This window comes from Phasianus colchicus, chromosome 7 (genome assembly GCF_987193195.1).
Source record: "Phasianus colchicus chromosome 7, bPhaCol1.hap1.1, whole genome shotgun sequence".
NCBI classification, from domain to species: Eukaryota; Metazoa; Chordata; class Aves; order Galliformes; family Phasianidae; genus Phasianus; species Phasianus colchicus.
The window spans coordinates 6,428,541-6,449,406 of NC_143442.1; the positions used below are offsets into that span (position 1 = coordinate 6,428,541).

Genomic DNA, 20,866 nt, shown 5'->3' on the forward strand with positions numbered 1-20,866 from the left:
TTTTCTCAGGTAAAGATTAAGATGGTACTGTTGCAAATATACTGTCTTCTATAAACTAAAACTACTGGACTTTTCCAGCAGACTCAAACGCCTTTAAGCAGCTGACAAAATGTTACAGCACTCATGTTCTCTGAGCATGCCAAAGCAAAGCAGCCAGTCAGGCAGTTGAAAGACCAAGCACCAGTAAAAGCCTGATTGCCAGCTAAATGAAGGGTTTTCAAGCTTATTCAACCTATACAGGAGGCTGCATTTGTCAGATAAAAATCACTAAGAAAGCATAGCAGGAGAGGAGGAAAGCAAGAATACCAGGAAGCGGTAAGTAATCTTAAACTTACTTAGTAATTAGTCTAGTGCAACTAATTACTTACAAAGTTAGACAGTTAAGCAACAGCTGAATTGCCCTTTGCCTTTCTTCTATTTAACAAAACCATTTGCCTCATAAAACATAAAAAGCCTGTGGGACAAAGTCCTAGGGCAAGATTTCCTCTAAAAAAAGTTAACATCCTTAACATATTTTTACTTGATGCATATTTATCAGAGAGAAGCATTTGAGATAGATAGAACTTATTTTTTTTTTTTAAACATGATATAGTCACAAGAAAGACTGTTCCTTTATCAAGCTATGAAAGCATGACATTTAAGTAGTATTTTGATAAAAACCACTCCAACCTGAAAAGTTCTGAGAACCAGTAAGTTTAAATTTATTGAGTAATGTCAACAATACCATAGTTTTTACATTTAATTTTGTAACTCTGATCTGCTGATTCTGATTAAAACACAGTAAGATCACTGTAGAACAACATTGGCACATACAAGTCATAGTGTTTGCATGATACTCAATGGGGTTAGTTTATCAGATCAAAGACAGTATGCATTTAAATGGTCTCTACTGTAAGCTTCACTTTGGTTTAAAACCTCTGTACATATAATTTACATACAGCTTTGGCCGTTGCATGCAGGGAAGGATAAAAAGCATCTAAAACTGAGTTAGGCTTAAATAGGATTATAGTAGCTCTTATCCCAAAGACAAGATCTTTTTTCAGATGACTGTTGCAAGGCTAGGAGAGTTAGGCATGAACTAGAATGTGTTGTTTAAATAAAATGAAGGGTATTTTAGAAGTATTTGCAACTTATAGATTAACCGAAAAAATACTGAGCTCAATATTTGTGATTAGCAATAAATACAAATTAATGTCTGCACATCAATTTAAGTAGGCTAACATCACTTTATCGAGTCTGATTAAGAACTAAAAAGCAGCACAGTCTGCATAAACTTGAACATTAAGTATTTGACTATAGCCCATTAACATCCATAATTAAACAAGCTAATGCAAAAACATGTGCTCCATTTGGACAGAGGGGGATGACTAACCTTTCTTCCCCAAAGACGAGCAAAACTACTGCTGCAACCTCTCCAAACGTCCAAAATGGAGCACTTGGAGTCATTCTTCTCAAACCCCAGCTGAGGTCTGTCCTTGGGAATATCACTCCCTGTCACTAATGACAACCTTATTTTCTCCTCACCACAAGCTGGTAGATCTGTAAGCGTTAACTTCCCTGAAGGAAAATGAATAACATTCTACTTGTGAAGATGCACAAGGTAACACAGCTACAGTTACATCAGAAGAAAGTTGTATCTGCTGAAAAGGCACCTGCAAGTCGAAAATCTTCTTTTGTAAGCACACTGTACATCCGCTGGGGCAATGGTTTAGAGTAAGGTGCAGGACGGGGGACAGTTGTGCGCAGAATGATCTCCCGGCCTGTGGGTGGTGGGAAATCTGACATGGAGCCCGTGTTGAGTCTTCGCTCCTCTGCTGACCCTGATCTCCTCAGTTCTTCATCAAGTGGAGGCACTGCAGAAATCTTAAATAAAAACAGACATTAATTACAGGGCAGGCTGTTCCTTACAACCAGAATTCAGAGAAGAATTTGGAAGATCGGCAATGGTAAATATCAGAAGGCTTTACATATACACAGAGCAAGACACTAATGGGATGTCAAGAAATAAACTGCACACAATCAAATGGAAGAACCTTTGTATGTGGATGGTAATGCTCAGCCCAGATTAAGCTCCTTGGCGTTTTGAAAAGCATGAAATAAGGTTTTCAACATACAATACTACCCTTTCTCAGTCAGGAAACTAGCCTCAGCTCTTCGCTGCTACACGTGTGGTCAAGCCACCCTCACTGTAGAAGTAAGTATGGCCACCACTGACCCTTGACAAAAAGGTCACTTGCCTTTGAAACTCAACATGTAACTGCGATGTGCTCTCCGTGACCAAAGAGAGGCTTGCTAAGGTTACATCACAGAGCAAACAGAACATTGGCAATCTCCATCTCTACTCACTGCCGGTAAGCAGCAACACTCCAACTGCATACCAGAAGGAATGGCATACTTCTGCTCCTGGTTGTTCCTCAGATGGTTTGACAGACACACATACACACACTCTAGTAGCCTAACAGGGTATTGAATTCCTTAACTAAAGACTAGGAACATCATAGAAGAACCCACAGAATGACCTATGCACTCCCTCTGCTTCCAGCTCTCACCCATCCAGCCCCCAAGAGCAGGAACCCAGTTCTGCCTGGCTCTGCAACCTTTGACACAGGGTCAGTCATCAGGGACAAGTAGCATTTGTACTTCCAAGAACAGTTCAAGGAAACCAGAGAGGATTTTCTCTTTGCTATAGTTCTTCAGTTACTCTAGTTCTCCCTCTCAGAACACCTCTATACTTTTGTCCAAAAGTTTCAGTAGCTTTAATAAGCTTTGCTATCTCAATAGTTTTGGTAGTAGCTGGACTGTGACATCCGTATAGTACACATCATTACCTTCCCCCAAAGCATCTGGCTGTTTAATAGGCAAGAAAATAGTGACAGCAACAGAGAAGAATATAAAAAGAAGGCCACATATTTCAGCATCAGTGAGTATTAGTATTCACCTGAAGAAATGTTTGCATTTTTTGTTCTTTTTATTTTTATATTTTAAATTTGTCACTTCCTGATAGGCTCTAAAAGAAAGTCTGCGAATGAGGAAAAACCATTCTGGAAACACAGTATTACTTTTATGCTCAGTAACTACAGTACCAACCACATCAGGCTGTTGTACTCTATGTACCAAAAGCTTCAACTCTACGCAGCTAAGGAAGATGAGTGGGAAATGAGGGACAAAGTTGGTTACCTCATCAGAAGATTCAGTCAGCTTGAAAAGGGATGAGAAAAGAACCAGTGATGAAAGATAGAAACAAAGGCAAGTCAGAGATGACTTACAAGAGGCTAGAAGGAGACTGTAGGTTTAAGAGACATCATGCACTCTACTTCTAAGAGCATGCACTTGCTATCATACTTTCCCTGAGAAAACTTGAGAAGATATTTTACACAACCCAGAGAAGAGTCCAGATTCAAAAGGTAATGAATAATAAAATCATTCAATTTCTAATTCCCAAACAACTCTCTACCAAACTAATTAATGGTAGATTAAACATGCTTTCCTGTAGCAAGTTAACTCCCATTCCACTAAGAAGTCTTAACAGTGACCAGCAGCTAGTGGGAAGTGGCTGTAAGCTACTAAACTAAACTCTAGAAATTATATGTATTTTTACTTGTTGTTAACATTAGAAATTCAACTTTTAAAACAAAATACATGATTTAAAAAGGAAGTGCATACACTTGCATACATTTACAAGGCATAATCTTAAAATTTAAGAGAAATTCTTTTAAAGTTAAGCTGGCTCTTACATGTTGAGATTTGCAACACAACTTTCACTACAGACTAAAGTTCTCCTAAGGTTAAAACAAATGTTCTGATTTTTATTTTTTGGAATAACTGTGGCCTGTTTTCAGAATGGTCCTTTTTACATTGAGTTGCAAAATATTACAGATTATTATTAAGGCATCCACACCTCAGAAGTACTTAATTCCAAATCACTTTTTTTTTTTCCAGCAGTGATCTCTAACCATCGTTTCAGGCTTTAAGATGTCTGCAACATTATGCCACCTTGTTATTATCACTGCAGTTAAATTTTAATTAGATTTGATACTACAGATAGTTGAAATTCTTAGAGAAGCTGTAGGCTGACTGCAGTTCAAGAACTTTGGAAATCAATACTTACCAAGCCAGTTATTAAAACAAACTGCTTAAGGAAAAAGACGTTATTTATAAAAATATAAAATGGGGAAAGATTTCAAGAAGACAGATACAACACGGGCAGTAAATAAAGCAAATACAGAGTTGAGAGAACTAACACTTTTCCTAAGCACATAAGTTTCCATACCAGAAAGTATTTGAATATAAGCCTTAGTCTAAAAAGTATTTATTATTATGGCATGCTTCTCTGCATTCCATGTAAAACCATCAACACACCCAACAGTTCTTACTGTTGCATATGTTACACAACTTCACTGAAGCAGAAATTTGTGCCATAATTGCATTACTGTTATAATTCAAAGTAAATCAAACATTAATGACAGCTCTACCTACTCAACTTCCTTTCAAGTTTCACATCCCAGGTCATCTACTCTTGGTGTGATACTGTTGTAGCTAAAATCACACTGAACATCACAAAAAAAACACCCAAAAAATGCAGTCACATTTATAATAATACATGGATATATGTGGACAACATAAACAGCCATCATACGTTAACTTATTGCATTTAAATGGTTTGAGGCATCAGAGCAGCAGTCAAGAACTCTCTTACCCTCTGAGCATTCACAAACAGTTTGTGAATAACGCTGCCAGCAGGTCCTCTTCCTGCACCAAGAACAGACACTTCTGGCTGCTCCAGGAGACAGTTCACAAATCTGATGGTACAAATGATTAAAAAAGAATTTTTGCTTATTCTGTTTTCTAATCTAAAAATGCAATTGCTTCCCATGAAGGGGTCTCCCTCTGACAGAATAAGCACTAGGGGCTAACTCTGAATTCTCTGTTCCAAAAAATTAAGGAAAAAAAAATACATTTCAGAGTAACACTTCCCCTCCACCCCTTAACCTTCTGTGATTGCCTCCTGCCTTATCGCTCATTCTTTCACACGAAGCTTTGACACTAACTGGTGAATGATCTCCCTGTCCTTATCTTGAGCCACAACATTTTTTCCATCATATTTTCTCCTCCTGTGTTTTTGAAGAAGGTGAGGGAGAGAGCAGTATGATGGTCCTGAGCTACCCATTGGGATTAAACCATCACCTAGAACAGTAAGAACTACTTATTTCTTTTAAAGTATGTTACATGTTAGTCAGCTTAAACAGAAAGTAAATCTGACAGCAGGTATTGATAACAATGAAACATGCCTTGTCACTTTTTATTTATGTCTTACTGACATTTAGAACTACTAGGGAAACTACAATAAGAAAGTGTAACTTTGGGCAGCATTTCATTCCATATTAATTACAGAAAATATGAAATTCCTCGTCCTTCTAATTTTACATAAATTGCAACAGAAGTTGATCACCTTTTACTTAACACAAAAATGTTACACTTCCAGCACCATCAACAGAAAACAAATCCCATCAAAACAGTACATACCAAATGCTTTAAACACATGGTTACTAAGACAGGCATACAAGGTGCCCACCTCTGGGTAGCAAACAGACAGGGACACCCAATTAAATATACCACATTAAATATCACTCTTTAGTATTTCTGTATTCTCATCACTTCCATGTGTCCTAAATTTTGACACTACTAAAAAAAGAGCATCAGTGGAAAAAACAAAACAACTCAAGGGAATTAAATAAGTAAATAAAAACACAAAAATCAGTCACCTTTGGAGATCTTCCTTCTCCTCCTCATTTTCGCATTTCTCTACTCCAAATTTTGCCTTCAAAGACCTGGCCCTGGCAATGATAGCTTCCACACTCATAATCTGAGCAATAATTTCCTGTAGTTTAATAAAAAGATTTACTCTTAGCACTCCCACAAACAAGTCTATCAAGTTTCCAGCACAAACCAACAGAGAAGTCTTACTTCTAGCTTCTTGTCCTCCGGACTTGGAAATCGTAGAACTTTACTGGAATGGGATATTATCTGTTTTATAATCTTCTTAACTGAAGATATATCTTCTAGTACTTCTGTTAGGAGGAAAAGGACCAAACAAGTTCTCATTATTGCATTAGTGTTCAACCTAAAATACCATAATAATTTATTAAACATTATTTACCTTCTTCCTTTACCTTGAGTACGGCAGCATGGATGATGCAAGGCAAGAGGTGCCGTGCAAGGTCAGCTGGTTTCTGAACGGCAAGGTAATGAAGTACCTTTAACAACAGAAAAATTAATACATTAATGATGAAAACTGCTTCTCAAAGTTAAGGTTAAGTTCAAAAGATAAGCACCTATCACTAGCCACAGAATTGTTACCTTCTCTGCTTCTCTAGTATCATCAAAGAGTCTCTTCTGCCTCCGTGCTGGGACTGGTTTTGCCGTCTCCCAGGCCTCTACCCACATGTTGCTAGGGATCTTCATTCGGGCACTCAGCTCACCTTTAATTACCACATTTCCCTTTTCATCAACTACTTCTTCTTCAATGTAATCCCGAGGAGAGTACCACCTCACAAAATCCTCCAGACAACAGCCAGGATTAGCTGCCTGGAATGAAGATGACATTGAATTTGTACTTCACAAACTCCTGTAAAAGTATAATAACTGGGTAGGAAGGCAGTATAGTTTTGAGGGCACACCACAGGCTATGAGCAAGAAATTCAAGGAATTTTGTTCATGGTCAGCAAAATGAACAGCAAAAGAACTGGGTGAGGGGAAAAAAGCAAATGCAAAACAAAACAGTGGAGTGGGGTGTGAGGAGGAACGTATGTGGAACCCTCACCATCAACAAAAAGAAACCTTCCTCTTATTCCCCCCCACAAAAAACAGGAGATTCACACATTACTGCAGGCAAACTGAAAGTCATACTGTGAAGTCAAGCTTCTACCTGGTACTTCATAAATGCAAGAAATACTAATTTTTCAGAAGTTTTAATCATAGAATCATAGAATGGCCTGTGTTGAAAAAGTACCTCAAAGATCACCTAGTTTCAACCCCCTGCTGTGGGCAGGGTCAGCAGCCAACCAGGCTGTTCAGAGCGACAATGCATAGGCTTATACGAGTAAGACAGAAATGAAAGAAACAGTAGGCTGCATGAATATGCTTCCAGCAATGACCTTCTATCTTTTAACTACAGAAGTTCCTTCTCTTCTTCCTTCAAAAAGGAACTTAAAAATAAATATCCTCCCTCTTTTATAAGGGCTATCCTGATTTTTAATTTCCAGTTTATGAACTAAAATGCCATGTGTTTTTTTTTTCTTCTTCTTTAATCTCCTGAAGACAGTCACATAATTCCAACACTGTACAAATTCAGCAGAACTACAGTGCAATAGTCTGGATAGCCATAGATCCTGAAGTGTTTAAGCAGTTTTATTAATGGACTTTTAATTTCAACTTTAAACTATTTTGGAACTGTTCTGTCTAAGGAAAAAAACTCATCATAAAACCCTTAAAAATTTTTCAACACACACAAGAATAATAATTTGATTAAGACAAAAGCAGGCTCATGGAATTTTTCAAGTAGTACTACCTTAAAAGACTCCATATCTGAGAGTAAGCAGGCACTCTGCATGCGTGCTCGAAGATGTGCACCTTCTGCTGAGGTCCCAAGTTTTGCCAGAACCTCGGACTGTTCCTCCAGCAAATCCTCAGTCATGGGTGCTGGCTCCTGCGAGACAGAAAAAGGCAAGTTCACAAATAGTTTCTCCTCATCTTAGCCCTTTTTAAGGAAGAAGTGGCTGACAGCTCCCTGTCACCAGGAATTCACTGTACTCAATTTGTACTTTAAGGAAATAACCATAAGTTTCTTTGGCTTAAACTGTTTAACCTGAAACTGCATTTGAAAAGGATGCTAACCAGCAAAACAAACACTACCTGAGAATGAAGTAATGCTAGAAAGAAACATTGTCATAATACAAAAAACAACAGATTAAGTCTGATGTTTGACTGATATTATTTTGATTACATCACTGTGGTAAAGAAATGTAGAATTTTTGCCACTGATACTGTCAGCACATAATTAACTGAAGACATTCTGCCTCACTGCACTCTGCTTGTTCTTTTTACCCATGCGAAGCAACATCACTTAGGTAAATTTCTCTCAAATGAAAACCACTGTATTCATGCATGGCTGAATTCACATTACTTCCTCTGACACCACTGTTTCCTATTTCACCCCTCTACAAGAAAGTCAGAGTTAGATAAGGTTTCCAGTTCACTGGGGGAAACCTGCTCTAGATAGTGAGCTCCTAAGCTGATGACTATGGCCTTCTGAAATAATTCTCAGTGCGTCTCTAAAAGACAAGAAGTCTTTTTCTCTACAAGAAGTCAGCAAAACTGATCCAGTACTCTGGTCCATCTGATGGAAGTTACTATCAGCTCAGATGACCAAACACATGGAGTCTTAAACGTGTCACACCAGAGAAAAAAAAATAGGGAGGGAATGGAATATGCCTTAGGAATTGGAAATAAGGAAAAAAACAGTATGAGGTAGACAAGACAGCTTAGTTTTCATTTCAAATGAAAGAAGTGTGTTTTGAATTAAATTTGGTAAAAGTATGTAAGATTTCACTTTAAACAGCTTCACCAAGTTATAAATATTGAAAATCCGTTCTTAAGACAGAGAAATTCCACTATTTTAGGACCAAATATATAACTTGCAAACTACATGCAACTTCACAATCCTGAGAATGAATCGTGCTGCATGAGAGTCACACTGCATGTCTGGCTCAGTTCTGGCTACCTAACCTGTGTGATGGGAATGTAGAGAGGTTCTCCTGGATGCAGCAGCGTCAGCTTCCCATGAGGATGCAGACGGCCTTCTGGTTTCAGGTTTACAGGCTCTTTGCTGCCGTCTTTTGCTCCTCCTTTTTTTCCATTATCCTGTCCATTTCCTTTCAGATCTTCTGTGTCACTCAGACATTCAAAAAATTCCTCTTCACTGTCACTCCATGATTCCCAAGACTTTCCAACTTCTTTATCAGTCTCCTTCAGGTTATCTCCAGAGTGGTCTGCTCCTTTTCCAGTATCACCAGAAGAACCACCAGGTGAACGATCTGACATGCTCCCCCTTTTCCCCTCATCTCTTGCTTTCTTTCTTTCAATGCAACAGTTTAACATCTAACAAGTTAAATGGGGGGGAAAAAAAAGTGTTTAGCAATTACTACTTTTACAGAAAAAAAATTCACAGAGAAACATGAAGAATCACAAAAATCTCTTACAATTCCAAAAGACATTAATCCCATTGAATTGGTACTATAACAAAGATTTTGCCAAGATTTTGCCAGAGGTCCAGGCCATATGATACAAGCCTAACTAAATCTACAAAAGCCAACATATTTAAATAATAATGGTTATGACTTGGATTGATTCTCTAGGAGAAAAATCATTCTGAAGTTTGGGATATTTACCTGAAGCTTCTGATGCAGTAAACAGCATCTCAGATCCGGAGGGCCATTAGCTAATCTAACAAAAGGTAGAAGTGTAACTATTAGCAATTATGAAGTTGAACTTTTCACACACACATGGTCTTAATTCATCTGAAATCCAGAAAAGGGGCAGATACCCACAACGAACCCACCCCCACCTCTTCCACTATGCAGCTCTTTTATAGTCCCAGCAGACAAGTAATGATTGAGCAAGCACAGAATTTAAACTACATTTACTTCCTAGAGATCATTTTTGAAGCTCAGAGATAAACAGTAGCAGTATAAAGCACACAGATTCTGCATTCTCTGGTCAGTTTTGTATTTGAATGATAGCAAAGACAGCATCATCTGCCTGAAAAGGCAACTACACCAACAGGAACTGGGAACAGCTCCCTTAGAAAAGTGGTGGAACTACACCACAAAACAAAGGTATTTCTCTCTATAACAGCTCCTTCATTTTTTAGCTTCCAAATCTGATAATTTGGAAGCTAAGCATTTGCATACACTTCTTTTTCCTCCAAACAATGGAATGCTCTTTAACTGGAGCTTCCTTCAGATGCCTCAAGTTTAATGGAGCATGCAGATTCTTTCCCTACTCACTCTCCTTTCTTACTTTAGGAAGGAAAGATAACAAAAGCAGCAGACAGCATTCGCAATTAAATAAATAAATCTTACCCTGGAATAAGGTAGTTGTTCTCCCATCTGTAGCGCATTTCTAACACAAACTCTTGCCAAAGATGTGCCACTCCTTTTACTCCTCCATGGTAGAAGTTTATCATACAAAGACATAAAGCTAATTTGTACGTCAGACTATCAGAAGGAGCAGATTTAAACTGACTGAAGAGATTCTACATAAGAAATAAAAGAAAGCAGGAATACAGAACCAATGGCATTTTCACCAAAACCATATAATCTGTGTGTTCTGTACATCTTTCCAAAATTTATCAATTATAAAACATAAGGCCACAACAAAGTCTGTATTAACATGCACTGAAGATTGTGATCCCTCCCTGTCTTCCCTCTGTCAAGTATCAGTTGGTATAACTTACGTAATCTTCATTCTCTGGAGGAGGATTGCTTCCTGATGAAGTGCTAGCCCTGCTTTCATATCCCTCTGCCAGTTTGTCAACAGCATCAGGAAATAAGAACTTGAAGAAATAACATTTAAACTTAAGCTGTTTCAAGAAGTGGATCAATGCAATTCAAATAATAAGACTGACATCAGAAGCATTTTTTTCTTTAAATTAATTCTGCTCACTTACCAGAAGAATAGTGTTCAAAACTTCATTGTTCAAAGGTGATTCATCTACACCTCTGTGCTTGCGAATCTTTTTCTTTGCACTGTGAACCATATTTGTGACAGATAGTTTATGAATTGGGACAGGTGCTGGCTCAGTGAGCTTCGACAAAGCATGAGTGATATCAGCAACCTCTATGCAATTAAAAAAAGAAAAAACAAAATCAAAATCAACTCAAAGTCTACCTGTTGTAATCAATCTATACTTCTCGCATTGATTTTTAACACCCTATTAACCTAGGCTATACCCTCATGCTATCAATGTTTGATCCTTGATACAAATTCTTGGCCACAAAGTTATATAGCAGAACCAGGAGTCACAAAGGAGTCACAGACCAACCACCTTTGATTTATTTTTTCTGAATGAAGACAAGACTGGATTGGCTGTAGGTAATGCCTGCCACCTACAGCAAGTACTGTGTACTTGCAGATAATGACAGTCAGAGTATCACCAAAAAAAAAAAAACAACCTGCTGAGGAGCCCATTTACACAAATTGAGTAAACTGTAGGTAATAGAACATGCAAGGTTATGCTGGAGCTCTAGATTAGACAGTCTATGCACTATTTTGTTTTAGATTCTTCTGTTAAACTCCTCAAATCAAAATATATTTTCCAGATAAAGCTGTTGCTGGTCAACTCCAAAATCAATGAATTAATATTGCTAAAAAGCATAAAAACAAATTTAAGTGAACAATTAGCCTGGAAAACCTTATTTTGGCAGACGTTTTAAGGAAACAAGAGATAAGGGAGGGCTGAAGAGACTATGTCAAGCACTAGAAGTAGGATGGATGTGGCTCTGGGCAGCCTGATCTGGTGGTTGGTGACGCTGTACACAGAAGGGGGGTTGATACTAGATGATCATTGTGGTCCTTTTCAAGGCCATTCTATGATTCTATGATTGTAAGTGATACATACTCTATAGAGCCTAACACTTTTTAAAGCTAACTAGCTAGCTCATTTTCTTTTGTTTCTGAGCTCCTTCAAAATATATTCAACATGTAAAGTAAGAGAACTGAAAGAAAGAGACAAGGGCATCAAAAAAAATGCCAGTATCCCCACACTGTTGGGATAATGCTTGACCTGTTGGTCTAATAATTTTGGTTTTAGCTTCATTGCATTTCTCTTTCTCTCTCAGTAAGATAGGCCTTTGAAATGGAAAGGAGATCAAAGACTCTCAAACAGATTTCACTCTTATTTGGCTGTTTAAAAGCACATAACATAGTATTTCAAAAGGCAGAAAGGAGTGAGTATAAAAATACAGAAAATAATGCAGATAAATCTTTTTAATGCTTGCTCAAAACCAAGTCTTCTACATAGGCAGTCAAAAGTAAAATCTCATTTTCTGATTAAAAATATAACATTGGAATTTGTCCTCTGCGCCTTCAAGAGCTGAAATTGCCAATTCATGTTAAGAATTCATATTAAATATTACCCAAATTTGTAGGAGTGTTCCAGAAAATGCCTGAGAGTAAAGAATATAAAATACTGCTGAATCTGAAGTCAGAAGAGGGCAGGAAAGGTCAGATTTGTGAAATAATAACAATCAAGTAACATTAGTCAACAAGATTTTAGCTTTACCTTTCCCATCCTCTTCAAATGCAGACCTTCCAAGTATTTCATCAGTTGACTCCTTCCGACGACAAAGCTTGAAGAATTCATTAAGAAAGTCACCTGTAAGAGAAACAGTTTCTGAACAACTAGATTAAAATCTCCCTGAACAATAAGCTAACCATCAAGTAATCCTTGAAAGATGATAACTTTCTCTCTTTTCTGAATGAAACAATAATCTATTTCCAAAGCACAAAATATCCTTAAACCAGATAACTGAAGTATCAGAAAATGCTCTGCTAGACACCTATCAGCCACCACTCCACAGCACAGACCTCGCCCGAAGCAAGCTGCAATTGTACAGCAGAACAGAACATACACAGTAAACATTTATTCTCTGGCGCCTGATGAAGTAAGAACAGCACTGAAGTTAATGGCACACAGACACAGACTAACCTATTAGAAACTATTTGCAAAGCATGTGTTCTTGGAAAAAGAAGTCCAAAATACAGTACGCTCAAAGAAATTAGGGGAGTGAGGAACCAGGTCATTGAGGAATTGATCATTCAATTCTAATTTCTAAACTTAATAGCTTAGAAGCAATAAAAATTGTGATGTCTTACCCAATAGACACTGAGGATTATCTGCTTTTCTGACTCTTACAGACCACTGTGGTGCTTGAATAGGATCTAGATCACTAGAAAAAAAAAGTTTAATTCCATAACCACAGGTATACAAGAGATGAGCACTAAATTCTTAAATAAAATTTCATAGTTGTGAAGCTATAATGTATACCTAATTATACAGAGGAACATGAAAAGCATTCTAAAGTGTAAGCAAGAGTTCATTTTCACGTACATATATGACATGAATAAAAATCAAAAGAACAACTCAGCTCAATTTTAAGTAAAATCATCTTTTGAAGTCTACTGATGTTGAAAAATTATTTTTGCATTACTTAGAACAGTAGACCACAATTCTTTTTTTCCTTTCTGATGTACCGGTGTACATTGCTCTTCCTCTTCAGAAAAAGGAATGGCAATCAGTGAACTCCTAATGCTTTCTGCATTCTAAATCTTGCTATCCTCATTTCAAGAAAAAATGCAATACACAAAACTTGTAAGGTTAGCATGGCAGTATGCCTCAAGATGTACATTCTGTTGAGATCACAGCATAACAACATTTTCTCACACAGAAATGCACTTCAAAAATTTTTTTTCCAGAGTAGACATTCTATCAGTAGATCTTAGCACTCTACAAAAAAACAGCTACAGAGCCCTAATGTCACTTAAATGCAGCAGTTAACAAGTGGAGATACATCCAGATATTTGCAATTTAGACAAAATACTTACGAATAGACATCATTGTCAACAATTATACCTTCTGTTAGGTGAGGCCATGTGGTGGCTAGATGGAGCTCACTGAAACAGAACAAGATGCAAGTGCCTATCAAACATAAGATCTTGACCTACATGACTGTTTATGTTGAAATCCCTACATGGATTTTGCGGCCAAGCACAGAACTGTGTGTATTTCCAACAAGTTTCCTCACTTTTGCTTATTCAACAGCACATCACCCAGCACTGCACTCAGCCTTACTAGTAGCTGGCACACAGGTCCCTTTCACCACTCCTCTCAGTAAAAGGAGAGATTGTGCATTATCCTCTGTAATGGTATCCCATTACAGAAAGAAAAACCTACATAACTTGCCTACAGCTTTAATACTGTCTAATACATTAAGTGATCCTTTGATTTGCAGAGTAGTGATGGGGTATTTGGAAGAAGACATTAGAAGTATTGTAACAACTCAGTTAATAGACTCTCTCATGTAAAGTCTGCTACAAATATGACAGTAAAAGAAGCGATCAAGTCCAAATGCTGAATGAAAGCATATGATTTTTAAAGTTTTCTCCAGTTAACGTGTTCCAACATAAGTTTCAGGAACAAACTAAGTACTCTGTAAGCTTATGATGGAACATTTATGAGCTGCAATTCTAATACCATTATATCACTTGCCAAGTTGTGTTGTTTGCTATTAAAGCCTGTACTTGGATAATAAAGCATTCTGCTACAAACAGTCAGTATAGGACAGCAAAGCTCAAATGACATACCTTAAAGTCCTCCACAATGCAAAGTTATTAAAAAAAAACAAAAAAAACCAAACAGGTTTTTGAATTTTTATCTTACCTAATAGGATCCTCACAGGCACCAAACGGCAACTTCCCAAATTCAAGGCCTCCAACTTCTCCTCCAACTAGAGCATCTATATCTGAACATAAATCAACACATTTTCCATACAGGATTCATGGGGTTATGAAAAAGCATATCATGTCATTTTCACAGTAAGACTGCAATGTGTTGGCTGATCAGAAAATAACTGAATAGCTAAGGTACAGAGCTATGAAAATGCGATCCTAGCACATAGCCAAAGTAGTTGTTTTCAATTGAAACTAGAAGTAATCTTGCAACTGGATAATCAAAACAACAAATAAAACTCTTGTCATCTGTGTTGAGGAACGGCTAATCCTCTTATATAGGAACAGATGATAGCTATTAAGATAGCCTTAAAGAGTTCAACTTCACGCAAGAACAAATAGACACAAGTTTGTCAGAAAAAGATCTGGGCAAGAAATTAGTTTCATTCAGAAAAAGGGAAGTCTGAAAAAGTCTCACACTCCAGTGTGACAAACCAACTACTTTGAAAAGGCTGTGGGAAAATTTTACAGGAATAATGATACACTATGTCTCCTGCAGTTAAAGATTCAATCCAATGATCTAGAGGATTCCTTTCACTACTGAAAAGCCAAAGATGCCTACCAGCATCCTCAGCCACTTCCAATGTCATACACAATAAAGACAAAACAAAACTTATACGCTTCACTGACCATAATTTAAATGGCTAATGATGTTCTGAAATGCATCTGATCAACTGACAAAACAACTAAAGTATTAGAACAGATAATTAATTTACCCAAATGCTATATACGAGTAGGTCTGGTAAGAACAAATCCTTGTAACTCAAGAATGACCACCAGGGATGCACACAAGAGCTCACTATGAGATACTAAGTAAGCAATCTAGAACAGTTTTTTTCTAAGTAGCATTACTGGTGCAAGCTTTTCAGGCCTCATATGTATACCTCAGATTGAAGACGTTATTTTTCCCCACCTCTCCCCTCAACAAGAGCTAATATAATAAAATGCTTGATCAGCAGTTTTTTTTACATAAAAAAATTCCTTCGCTTAATAACAACAAAATAATCCAAAGTTTTATATCAAGCAAGGTCCACAAAAGATTTTCTCCTCCTCCTATTGTTAATAAATAGCAAAGCATTAAAATCAATCTTTTTATTGAAATAACTGACCAATACTCTTGTGAAGTAGTAACATCTATCAAGACATCTATCCAGCAGTTTCTGCATGGAACTCAGGGCAGAATTCTTTACAGATCTATGGACAGTTATCCTCTTCTCTCCAAACAGATACTACAGTTCTAGACATATCACAATTTGTCTGAATATTAATAAAAAACAACTGTCACAAACAGAAGCCACAGTCATATCTTCAGAGCTTTGAACTTGCTAGCTCATCACAGCCTTTAATTCCTCTGGCAAGACACAGAAACATTTTCTTTAGCATTTACTATTTATCTTAAGACAGGCTATTATATGAACACAAAATTCCCACCTGGTGGCTGCTGCGGCCAGAAGTACTGTTGCCAATCTTGAAGCACATACGTAAGCCGAATAGCCATGCTAACTGGAGGCAGTGGTGTTAAAGGGCATCCCTTGAAAACATTCACTGTTAAGTGCACATCCTCGAAAATATCCTCATACAGAACTTGATTCTAATACAAACTACCACAAATTTCATCAAAACTGCAAAACCCCCAAGAATTACCAGTAAAGCCACTGCTTAACAAGACGCTTGTGCTAAAACTAAGCAAATAAACATTCTAAAACCTATGCAACATTTACAAGCTCTATTTAACTGGTAACATACAAGTAACTAACAAAGAATATGACAGGTTTTCAGTAAGGACTTTTTCAGTGTTTTGATGAGATTACGACTAATGTCGGTAGTCAGCAAAGTGTTGCAGTCGGCCATACCACTCTAGAGAAGTCCACTCAGACCTCTCAGTTCTTCACTATTTATAGTAGGTTGGGTGCTGGAGCTACAAGTATCAGAACAAACACGCACCTCAACCTTCCCCTCTCCTTTTAAACAGCAAATAGAGCTTGTCTTATTGAAAGAGGGAGTTGTTAATAGATACAGAACAACAATATCTGGGAAGACACTCTGTTGGTATTGACAGTAAGTCTGATCCTTACACAACAATTTGCTAGAAGACAGAAGCAAATGAATGGCAGCCAGATAACAGAATAATTATTCTTAGTATCAGGTATATATATATACACAGATGCACTTACAATCTTGGACTTGAAGACATCCAGTAATCCCGACAAGTGAGTATATTGACTGGGAACTTTGCGAAGATGAACCATTTCAAAGTCAGTTCGAACTCCTGGACCTTGACACTCTCCAACATACATACGTCGCCATTTCTGATGTATTTGCACAAACAGCGGCACCTGACTGTAAAACGTTCACATTTTGGATTATCTCTGCCAGCTCATAGCCTTTAAAACACCGTATTTTTTAGAATATATTTCTCTTAGGAGAACACAGTTCAAAATGCTACATATGAATCACAGAAAAATATTCTTAACTTCATCATTAAAGAGGATGCCTAAAAATTGTCATGAGAAACACAAATGCAAAGATGCAATGACCTGTTCGCTTTCAGTCCAATTATTAAAAGCTACTAATAATTACTAGCAATTCAGTTACCACACAGAGAAGAAATCTTCCAAAAGTTGTATTCCATATGCCAGTTATCCCAACAATATGCAACGGTTTTATAAGCCTTTGAGGTTTCCACAACAATGAATATAAATAACATACAATCAATATTTATATAGTTACTGTGGGAAAATATTTTAAAAGTCTTTTTGTAACAGTATTATGGTGCAAATGCAAGAAACACAATGTAATTCACTAACAACTAAATACTTCTTCCTAAATAAAGAACTACATAAATAGTACGCTAGTTTCACCTGAGTATATAAAAAAGTTCATGCTTTCACCTACCAGCCAGTGTTGCCCAATGCAATAGAAACAGAACTCAGCAGGAGGTTACATTTTGATTCACTAAGAACCGCATCATTATTTGCAGCTGGAGCAATAACCACAAACTCACGCAAGCCGTACCTTAGAGAAAGAGCAGGGAAAGACAACATTGTGTGCTCCAATAAACCAGCTCAAGCACAGAACTGTCAGAAATACTACAACCTGAATAATCTAATTGCCACCAGCAGGATACGACTCTTATTTTGCTGTGTGTCGCAAACTATGCAGTACCGTAGATCATCTCATAGCTACACTAATTCAACAATGCTCAAACACTACTGAAGTCATATGAGGATTTCCAGGTGTACCAGTCCTGAGTTTCTTACTGAAGTTAGTAAAAACTGTAATTAGACTGAAAAACAATCTATCGCTATGCTTCTCTGTATTAAAGAAGAAAGGCAGCATACATACCATCTTACTAGACAGTGAGCTCTAGGAGGAAAATCATTGTTCATGCAGAGCAAGTCTTGCATAGGCAGAGGAAGGGCATCTGCAAAAAAAAAAAAAAGCGACACATAAGACCTTCAGCATCCATGTAACTAACAGTTTACTTCTTTAGCAATTTGTTCACTGTAAGACACAGTAAAAATCAGAAATATCAAGTCCAACCCATCAGATCCCCCAAAATTTCACACAGATGCAAATCAACGCTCATGAAATCACTGTGAAATTGTCTTTTGTCATCCTTACAACATCTGTGACATATTTCAGGCATGAAAGAGTACTGTTAGGTACCTTCTACACCTTCTTCTCTCCCATCTCTGTCACCAGGTTCTTGTACAAGATAATGATGTGTAACTGAGAATTTGAAGTCTGCAAATGAAATTTCATCTGATTTCTCCTCCCACACTCCTGTGGTATATACACCCTGTAGATTGAAAATAACAAACAAAAGCAACAAACAAAGCTATTACTTGATCACATAAATTTAGTTTAATATTTGTTCATCTTTTTCTCCTCCTGTAGTTTTATTTTACAGCTAGTCACCGTTTACTATGAAGATAATTCTCAAAGCACTTGAAGTTAGCTGTATGCTACAATCCATGTTAATCGCTTTCATTTCAAGGACAAAAGTCTCCAGCTTTATTAGGGAATGTAAAGAATTGTATAGCTGCTACTAGAAGTCACGTGGACAACCGCTCTTTGTAAAAAATGTCTTCTTGCTAGAAAATGAGAGGTCCAGTATAGAAAACATAAAATACAGGAACACACTGACAGCTATGGTTGACAATTAGTTCACTAGATATCATAAGCTTTAATCCCTAATACTTGGTACTCTAAAATTAAGAGTCACAGAACTCCTCTGGAAACACAACAGCCATAAATCCCTTAATTTCCCACATGTTTTACAGGACTGAAGCACCACCAGAAAGCTGCTAATTAGACTTCTGGAGAAAAAAATAAAAAGGCTCTCTACGAGATGTACTGAGTCACAAGTCATGCATGAGTATGTGAGGCATGCCAAATGCACCAGGGAGGACAAAATAAATAAATAAGCTTGTTGAGAATAAAGAGCAGCTAAAACAATGTTCCCAAATGGAAAACTGGCAACGAAAAGAAACCATAGCACTAGCCCCCATAAGGAATTTATCAAGGAAATTGTCTATCTGGCAGAATTCCAGTAACCTCACAGCACTTGTTTGTTCAATAGCCAGTTTTACAAGTGAAATTCCTAACACAAATCATTAGCTGCCACATTTAAGTAAAGGAGAACACGCATAAGCATATCCATGGGTACTGCTAGTTTCTAACACTCTGTGGAAGCTCTAACTGACCAACTGACCTTTTCCAGAGGTTTGCCTGAAGAAATCCCGATAAGTTTCCAGTCATTCAACACTTCTTCTATTTTTGAAATAAATCTAGTGAGCAGGGAAAAAGGCATTAATATTTCCTGATTGCTTGCTCAGCTTGTGTTGTAATTCAACTCCCAAAAGCAGACAAGTAGTACTACTGGGGAATTCCTTTAAAACAACACAAAAAATAATACCAAGGATCGCAATAAAAACAGTATGCTTCCTTGTACAAATAAAGCAGTGCTTTTAGTTTCACATCCCAAATAAGCCTTATTTTTAGCAATTGTTATGAACATGCACTGAATGTTTATAGAGTCTCACCCATTTTCACAGAATCGCAGAACTGTAGGAGTTGGGAGGGACCTCTGGGGATCCACAAGTCCAACTGCTTCATTGATGAGCACTTCAGTTATACTTCAAGCAGCATTTTTCCCCAAAAAGGTAATTTCTAACATAGGGGAACATGCTTTCTGTCTCTCCTACTCACCCTTCTCCCCATACCCCAGCCCCTAATTACAGGTTTTGCAAAAAGGGTTTCAAGCATGACCAGCTAAAGTTAAAATACGTCCCTGTTATGGCCAACACAGGCTTTAATTTAGACCAATATACAGATCATGCATTAAGACAACGCGAGTTGGAAGAACTGAGACTAATGTTATACATTTGTCTGGAACTGCAACAAAACAGAGCCCTGCTTTACTGTGTACAGAAAAGTAAAAAACTACATTAGATACATACTTGTAATCTAAATTCAAATTTAAACATAGACCTTAAAATCTTCTTCTATTGTAGATATTCTCACTGGAAAAAGTATTTTAAAGAATACATAAGAATGCAGAGCAATCTTCACCTGACGTTGTTCTGTATGCTGCTCTGCTAACTTCGAAGGGCTTCAACCACAAGGCAAGAACTCAACTGCTACATTACAACACATGGGCTTTATGGACGTTCACTGCAATCCTCGGCTAAACCTGATCTTCCACCAGGTTCGCTAACAGCCTGCCCAGATCCTCTTACCCACTGCAAACGAGCACTGCCCAGGAATCCCTTCATCTGAGCACTGCACAAAAGCACCTCCCGTGACTGCCTGCTTCACTTCAGCTGACAACAAAAACAAGGCCACCGAGTTGCTGGGAACTCGAATCGCGCCCGACGCCGTCAGAAATCCGGCCGGGGAAGGAAGGTGAGGAGACGCCGGGGGCTGTGAGGAGCAGGGCCGGCCCCAGCCCCGCTGCTCGCCCTCAGCACGGCGGCGGCGCGTACCTCTCCCACTCGGAGGCGGTGGTGAAGTCCGTGATCTCGAACACCTCCGACTCGGGCTGCGGGGAGAGAGCGGGAGAAGCAGTGAGCGGGGAGGCGGCCGCGGGCCGGGAGCGCTGGGGGCGGACGGGACGGGACGGGACGGGCGGGAGGAAAGAGAAAACACTCACTTCACTGTCCGCCGCCATCTTGCGCTGCGGCCCGCCCCACGCGCAAGGGCTGGCGGGAAGGCGCGCTGCCACACACGGCGCCTCGTCCCCGCGCGGCGCCTCGTGAGGGGGTGAGGTGGAACTTTCTCCGCTGTGAGGGGGCTC

General features: G+C 38.2%; 1 protein-coding gene across 3 annotated transcripts; it reads right to left on the reverse strand.

Annotated features, from left to right (window-relative positions):
- Nucleotides 1-690: 690 nt before the first annotated feature.
- RAB3GAP1 (RAB3 GTPase activating protein catalytic subunit 1) lies at nucleotides 691-20,840 on the reverse strand. Of its 3 annotated transcripts, XM_090143573.1 has the most exons (25): nucleotides 20,723-20,840; nucleotides 20,556-20,611; nucleotides 19,283-19,358; nucleotides 18,235-18,367; nucleotides 17,911-17,989; nucleotides 17,461-17,580; nucleotides 16,740-16,905; nucleotides 15,997-16,096; nucleotides 14,498-14,579; nucleotides 13,663-13,731; nucleotides 12,934-13,007; nucleotides 12,341-12,433; nucleotides 10,727-10,896; nucleotides 10,514-10,612; nucleotides 10,140-10,312; nucleotides 9,447-9,501; nucleotides 8,785-9,156; nucleotides 7,568-7,705; nucleotides 6,358-6,585; nucleotides 6,158-6,254; nucleotides 5,965-6,068; nucleotides 5,763-5,878; nucleotides 4,697-4,799; nucleotides 3,178-3,198; nucleotides 691-1,863 (listed from the first exon to the last, which is right to left on the reverse strand). In XM_090143573.1, the coding sequence occupies exons 1-25, from the start codon at nucleotides 20,738-20,740 to the stop codon at nucleotides 1,621-1,623; spliced, it is 2,985 nt and encodes a 994-aa protein (XP_089999699.1). In that variant the 5' UTR covers nucleotides 20,741-20,840; the 3' UTR covers nucleotides 691-1,620. The 3 variants fall into 3 exon arrangements, with proteins under 3 accessions (XP_089999699.1, XP_031446586.2, XP_031446587.2); XM_031590726.2 differs by lacking the exon at nucleotides 3,178-3,198 and having other exon boundaries at nucleotides 692-1,863; XM_031590727.2 differs by lacking the exons at nucleotides 691-1,863; nucleotides 3,178-3,198; nucleotides 4,697-4,799; nucleotides 5,763-5,878 and having other exon boundaries at nucleotides 5,975-6,068; nucleotides 6,171-6,254.
- Nucleotides 20,841-20,866: the final 26 nt, after the last annotated feature.